The sequence below is a fragment of the Corylus avellana genome, chromosome ca4, assembly GCF_901000735.1.
Source record: "Corylus avellana chromosome ca4, CavTom2PMs-1.0".
In the NCBI taxonomy this organism is placed as follows: Eukaryota; Viridiplantae; Streptophyta; class Magnoliopsida; order Fagales; family Betulaceae; genus Corylus; species Corylus avellana.
This window is the reverse complement of record NC_081544.1, coordinates 33,073,164-33,080,592: the sequence shown is the minus strand read 5'-3', so window position 1 is coordinate 33,080,592 and position 7,429 is coordinate 33,073,164. Positions and strand designations below refer to the sequence as shown.

General features: G+C 35.7%; 1 protein-coding gene across 1 annotated transcript; it reads left to right on the top strand.

Moving 5' to 3' along the window:
- Positions 1-1,161: 1,161 nt before the first annotated feature.
- On the top strand, positions 1,162-3,977 carry LOC132178733 (uncharacterized). Its single transcript, XM_059591252.1, has 4 exons — positions 1,162-1,321; positions 1,442-1,574; positions 2,642-2,950; positions 3,654-3,977. The coding sequence occupies exons 1-4, from the start codon at positions 1,251-1,253 to the stop codon at positions 3,765-3,767; spliced, it is 627 nt and encodes a 208-aa protein (XP_059447235.1). The 5' UTR covers positions 1,162-1,250; the 3' UTR covers positions 3,768-3,977.
- The last annotated feature ends 3,452 nt before the right edge of the window (positions 3,978-7,429 follow it).

Here is a 7,429-nt window from a genome sequence, read left to right as displayed (position 1 = left end):
TCCTTTTGGGGCCCATGAATGGACCCTTACTCAACCCATCTCTGCCATGTGGGTCAGGTATGCAGATTGTACATTAGCCCCTCTGTTGACCACATGTTCCTGACCCTACCATCCAGAAGCCAGAAGCCAGAAGCCCCTCAGAGATTTTAATTTAATCAACGGCAAGTTTCTCTGCTAGGAGTAGGAAGGGAGATGGTCACTTTGCTTGTAGCTTAAATGTTGATGAAATTATGAAAGCCTTTTGTATGTGGGTTTGGTGGAGGGACCTCCAAATTCATTTTTAGCTTCTGTTTGCACTCTGCACGGTTAAATGCAAAGCTCTTCTAGTGACAAAAATACGAAGAAAAAAAAAAAAAAAAAGAGTGTTAAGCTCATTGGTTATAGTATATTGTCTTGTTAAATTAGTCGTTTCTCATTTTGTATTTGAAAGCATCTTTAATTAGTTACAATTCTCTTTTTCATTCGAATTGAGAGTGAGAAAGACGTCTTTTTTGTAACTCTTTCCCCTCTTCAATTAACAATAATTTAAAAAAAAAAGAAAAAAAAAGTGTTAAGTTCATTGCCAACCGCCATTAACGGATGAAGGTTTTGCAATGGTTCAAGTTCGTATTATTTGTCCTCCATTTTGTACATGATCAATTGGGGACTCTATGCTGCACTCTAAGCTCACTCACTCAATATTTGTATGCCATTATTGGACATGATCCTTGATTACAAGGGTAGACCTACGCACAAGGCTTTGGTGGGACTCCAATGAAATTAAAATAAAGCCTCAAATAGCCATAGTATAATTGCTTTTTTTTTTTTATTAAAAAAATTAAGGCCTGGTAAAGAAATTAGTCAATACTCTTTAATTAGGCTTCAATTGTGGTAAAATACAATTACAAGATATTGAAACTTCAGAGAAAAAATCATGTCTTTTTCATTTCGGTGAAAATCGATTTTACTATATGAACCGCTCCTCTAAAATTATGGCTTTTACTACAATAATGTTATCATAAAACTAAGGGGTATTATGTCAATAACAGAAATTATCTGGTGTTAAATGAAAAGTCCATCCATAAAATTAAGAAGAAGCCGGGTAAAAAGTATATATATAAAAAATAAAAATAAAAATAAAAAGGTCCAGAAATAGCAATTGCGGGGAGAATTTGGGAATTCAAGAAAAAAAGGCTAGAAAGTCATCGAACTGAAAATCCAGAAAATCAGTGAAGCCCAGGAGAAGCAGAAGCCACAAAGAGGGCCAAGCAATGATTTCAAATTCACCACTGTTTCTCCTCTTCTTCCTTTCCATCGCTGTGCAAACCCTAGGTCTCCAAACGTAATTGCCTATACTCTCTTCCCTCTCTGCGTATATGTAGGTGTTGATATGTGTAAGTTAATCTGATCTAGTGCAATTGAAGTTCAATTTGTTTGTGTTTTTGGGATTTGATATGCGCAGAATTGGTGGAAGTGAGAAATGGATTGGTGGGCGCAGAGTTCTGCTGAGTTTCAAAGAAACCCCTCGGGGAAGTAACGCTACCTTTGAATGCTCTCCTTCCGGTCCCTGCGTTCCCTGCCTCTACTCCGAAAAGGTTTTTATTTTTATTATTCGCTCTCATTTTTTTTATTACAAAATTGAAGCTTCTTTCTCACAAATTGGATTTGTGTACAAATTGTAGTAACTATTGATTTAAGGTGTGCATATGTTAGGACTTGAACTACTTTAACTGATTTCTAGCTATAGATTCTATTATCGAATACACGTTGTTAATAATTCTGTTGGAATTCTGGTGTTATACAATGTGATCGTTGTGAATTTTGTCCAAGTCACGATTATTAAAGGAAAACTCAGTATTTATAGAACTTCTTGATGGTGCTGACCTTTTCGGAGTTGGGTTAACGATGTCTGCTGGTGTATTGGATATGAAATCTTTTGGCAAACTAGAAACAATTGAATGATATGGTGGGTTTCATTGAAATTAGGACTTCTTAAGTGATATAATGTGAAATGGCAAGCAAGAATGGAATGCGGTTGGATGCCTATGAAAGTTGAACCAGTTTCTGCTACTTCAGTGTAAAAGAAATGGAGCTTTTAAACACCATATACTTGCCCGTAACAATCAATCGTTGACCCTCATCACCAAATTTAAGTAGGAGTCGAGTCATATAACAATTCTCAAGATGCATATATACATTTCTTCCCCACCCAAAAGGAGTCCCTGTGAATCTTCTATAACCTTACTTCCACTTGCCCTAGGACATGGAGTAGAGACATTACAATAGGCACCCATGTGTGCTTGAGTTCTTTGGATTCCTGACTTTATCTTATTTCCTACACCTCTAATACTACTTCTGAACTGACTTTTCCTTCTAAGATGCAACTAAACAATGTGTTAATGAGGAAACTGGTAGCCGGTGCATGAAATTCAATATTAGCTAAGCCCCATTACTTCTTCGTCAGCTGCCTTTCCTACTTGGAGCAACCATGTTCTGATTCTCATTTTGTACAGTATTAGCTATCCACAACCTAGGTATATTGAAAATAAACTGCTCCTCATAATTTCCAGTGTGAATAATCATATAATTCGTTGTATACGCACTGCTTCACTTTTCTCGCATCTCATATTTACTGTCTGCATGTCACTTAACTATCATGTAGAACGATGAAAAGTATCGATGCAGCGAGACTGGCTATCGTATTCCTTTGAAATGCATAGAAATTAAAGATAATTTGAAGGACGCAAATGGGAAAAGTTCTCATAACCGTCGATCTACTCTGGAAATCTCTGACAACAGTGCAAAACTACACATGGTATCGCATGATGCCAAAGAACTCACCACTTCAATGAGACATAGAAGTTTACTGGGTGATCCATCAACGTCAGAGAATGGACAGCAAGCTTATATTACTTATAGAAGCTGTATTCCTGCAGTTAATGAAGAGAAGTTGTCAGTGCTTGGGTTTGAGGTATGTGTGTTATCCTTTGGTACCCCTCTTTTATTGTAGCACCTCATTAGTTCATAGGCTTGATTAATTTGGCATAAATAACATCATATGGTGATCACAGTGTTATTCTTTAACTTGGAACTATAGGTAGACAAGTTAAAGGGTATTGTCCTATTTACATGTGATCAGTCAAATCTTCTGCGCTATGGGTCTATTTTTGTTGTGGCCTGCTAGTCTCAATGCTTTGGTTTCAAGCAGCATGTGCACTTATAATCCATATGGGGACAGTTGAACACCTGTAATATATTGCTTCACAAGAAGGGTTTTTTACATTCAAGCCATAGTCTTTTGTTTTAGGCGGTTGATTGCTATTATGCTTCTTCATTTTAAACTTATGCGTATTACAATGTCGAGCTTCTGTATTATGGCTCATGTTTTTACTTTTTTCTTTTTGCTGATTGTTGTGATCCATTAAGTTAGTTAACCAAAGAGTATTGAGTATCAAAAGGCAAACATATCAAAACATGAAAGTTCTTGTGAGAAGACGTGTAAGAAGGCCCATTCTTTCTGTGTCTGGGGACATGAACTTATATAAAGACAGAAAAACATCAAATCAAGATATCTGGAGATCATCATAACTGACCTTTCTAAATAGTGAACTTTGTGGATGACAACATGATTACATGCCTGTGTTGATGCACATTTTCTATACCACTCTGGACAGGGGATCGTGTTGTGTTTGTTACTCATTAGCGGTTCAATTGTATACTTCAAAAGAAAGCAGGCCATAGCCATGACAGCTTTTGGAGGGAGGATCCAGACCAACTCCAGATTTTAATTCAGAAACCCCGTGGTATAAGACTTCATTTGAAGCCAATTCTTAATGGTCACCGAGTAATGTTACACTAGTGATTTTAGAAAGAATCAAGCCAAGTGTTCATTGTTTGCTGCCCACAGTTTGTTTCTGTTTCCTTGAGCAAAATGATGTTTTTTGTATTTCTTCTGTAATATATCGAGTCATAATGAGAGGGTGATTTAGTTCTCTTTTTTTTTTTTTTTATAAGTCATACATGTTCTAACAGTCTTTACTTTGCAATTAGAAGGCAAAATTTTCAATCCTGATATGATATGCTAGGCAGAAAGGAGTACGTTCATTTATCACTTACTCGTGTTTATAGCCTCCAAGTGCATAGATGCCAACCAATGGTTTTGTAGCTTGACGATATTTCTCTTACCTTTCGAGGAGGTCTGGAATATAAAATTTGTTGGAATTTATACGTTTATATATATATATATATATATATATTGGTTTAAAGAAAAAAGTGCGTAGATAATGTATCACTACATATAACAATCTGGTTAATCCTTAGCATGTTTAGTATCCGAATTGAAGATCAGATCAATGAAGTCGTGGGCCCCAAGTGTAAAACAATTTTGGAGAGTTGGTTCACATACTTTCTTTGTTGCATTTGATGTTGTGTTGGAATTATATTTTCCTCCGGGTAATGTTTTGTTTGGTTATTGAGATTCGGTGCGGTTCAATACTGCAACAGTACAATAATTCTAAGTCGGACTCATTTTAATAAAAGGATGCGATCGTGACAATACATAAGAAAGCAGAAAGCGAAAGAAATGGTGGTTTATAATGTAAGGGATGTCTACTAAGGTAATCGTGACAACACATAAGAAAGAGAAAGAAATGATGGTTTACAATGCAAACAATGACTATTAGAGTTGATGAACCTCTTTGGCCACAGATATTGTATGGCCGCTTAACAGTGTTACCATTTGAGCCTTTCAATTTAAATAAAAAATATTACACCATATTTCAATCTATACTTGGTGAGAGGATTTTAAGTTGGAAGTTGTAAACCATTATTGTTGTTGTTTTTTTTCTTTTTTTTTTCTCGTGTAAAACACTTTTATTTAAGAGAGATCAAAATGCACCATCGACGTCCCCTTCTCTTTTGTTTGTAGTTGCTCAAAAGAATAAAAATAATAAATAATTGCACTATCGACGTCATTCACATGTGCATGCGAGAATCAATGTAATATTATATAGAGGTAAATGCAAAATTGGTTTATGGTTGGTTTAATTTACAAATCACTTCCTTTCTGTAGTTTAAAAAACAATTTATAGGTCCTTAGGGTAGGCCAAAATAACATTTTACTCCCTAAACTTATTTTCCGTTAAATGACTTAACGGAAACCTTTACATTGCCACGTCACACTTAATAAAAATAAGACACGTGTTCTTTTTTATTTATGCTTTTAAAAAATGACAAATAAGCTTGTCCATGTCATTTTGAGGCTCCAACACACTCCACGTCAAATTAAATAAACATAATCCCTCTAGATCCCCTGTGCCACCGTTGTCTTCATCTTCCCCAACGATTTTTGCCGTCGTCTTCATCTTTCGATGGGTGTGATCTTCGATATGTGAGTTACTCTGAAATTTTTGAGCATTTGCGTTTTTGGATTAGTGCATTTTTTGGCAGTCTTTGTATGAAAATTCAGATTTGTTTTTGGGCATTGAAGCATCTTCAAAAATTGTTTCCGAGTATCAGAAACAATCTATTCCTCTCTCTCTGTGTCGTGTTTTTTTGGGAAAGATGAAGACAACGGCGGCAAGAATCGGTGGGAAAGATGAAGACAACGGTATGAAGATGAAGATGAATACGACGGCAAGAATCGTTGGGGAAGATGAAGACGACGGCAAGAATCATAGGGGAAGATGAAGACAACTGTGGCACAGGAGATATAGAGGGATTATGTTTATTTAATTTGACATAGAGTGTGTATTGGAGCCTCAAAATGTGGTGAAAAAACTTATTTGTCATTTTTTAAAAGTATAAATAAAAAGGAACACATCTTATTTTTATTGGGTGTGATGTGACAATGTAACAGTTTCCGTTAAGTCATGAGTTTAAGGAGTAAAATGTTATTTTGGCCTACCCTAAGGACCTATAAATTATTTTTTAAACCACAGAGAGTAATTTGTAAATTAGGCTAATTACATGGACCAATTTTACATTTAACCCTATGAATTTGGCTTCTATGCGGTAGTGAAAACTACCGCATAGATGCTGTAGTTCAAAACGGTACAGTTTTGAACTACAACAGTTTTGGATAGTGTGCCTGCAATAAAAACAGTACTACAGCATTAATTAAAAATTGAGCTTTTTTCCACGCCAGGAATCACGCCATTACAGTGCAAACGGTAATGTCTTGTGTTATTTTTTTTCGTCCAAAGGCTCTAAAACTGCTCCCAGGTCTTGTGTTTTTTGTTTTTTTAATATGCATATTCAAGGTGAATACAAGCAAAAGAATGGCATCGAGTTTACATTGCTCAGACTCTCTATTTCCAGCTACCCAGCAAAATTACGATGATTTTACGTTTGATGTCATTACAACTGTTTCTCTACAACAAAAATTATGATGATTTTATGTTTAGAGTTAAGTGTGTATAGTTTGTGCCATAAAAAACATTGATAAAATGCAATTGCATTTTTTTCTGTTAAAGTCAAAAACAGAGAGCAAAGTTTTATTGAGGCAAGTAGTAGTTGCCTCCTAGAGATCGAGTGAAAATAACAGAGCAAAGTTCCAGAGGAAGAAACCTGCAAAAAAAAAACAAAAAAAAAAAGGCCGACTCTGAAAATTCCTAAAAAAAACTAACAGAGACCAAAGTGGCAAAGTTCCAGTGAAAATATCAAACTTTTTGCACACATAAGAGGATTCTAAAAGTTCTTAAAAAAAATTAAAAAATGAAAAAAGAAGGAGGATTCTAAAACATGGTTTGCCTCTTGTGAGGACTACTGGTAAGCTTAAACATGGTTTTCCGTTTGTAACGGCGTGATTCCAAGCGTGCAAAAGAGTTATTAATGCTGTAGTGCCCTTTTTATTGCAAGCGCACTACCCAAAACTGTTGCAGTTCAAAACTGTACCGTTTTGAACTACAGCATCTATGCGGTAGTTTTCACTACCTCATAGAAGCCAAATCCTAACCCTATTATATATCTGGCCTCAATCTCGGAGCGGAACTTCTTTGCAAAAACCGACTTAAATTAATCAAGATCAATTACTGGAAAATTGTAGCCTCAAAGTCTGAAATCTTGAAAAGGCCTGCTTTATAGACAAAATCATGCAGGCAGTGCTTTATGTCTCTCTTTTATTTTTGGGTCACCCTGAAAGAGAACTGGCCTACTGTCACATCTAAGTATCCAATGATATTAGGTGTGCACTCTTACGTAAAGTTTTTTTTTTAATAAAAAAACTAAGGAGAAAGAAACTGGAGTCTTTTAAGTAAATTGCCCGAGCTAATTTTGGGTGTAAAACATTTTGAACAAATGCCGAAGAACGCCAAGGAAAAGAAGAAGAAAAAAAGAAGCCAAAGAACGCTCTGCCTATTACAAACACGTTCTAATTCTTGCAAAATTGTTTACCAATTAAAGCAGTCTAATCGCCACATTGGGAACACTCTGAAACGGAGAGCAAGGAAAA

Bases quoted from the DNA above. Each gene is read 5' to 3' on its own strand.
- LOC132178733 (XM_059591252.1), top strand. From the start codon at position 1,251: ATGATTTCAAATTCACCACTGTTTCTCCTCTTCTTCCTTTCCATCGCT. The intron at 1,322-1,441 runs GTAATTGCCTAT...TGATATGCGCAG, and splicing joins CAAACCCTAGGTCTCCAAAC to AATTGGTGGAAGTGAGAAAT. The intron at 2,951-3,653 runs GTATGTGTGTTA...CACTCTGGACAG, and splicing joins TGTCAGTGCTTGGGTTTGAG to GGGATCGTGTTGTGTTTGTT.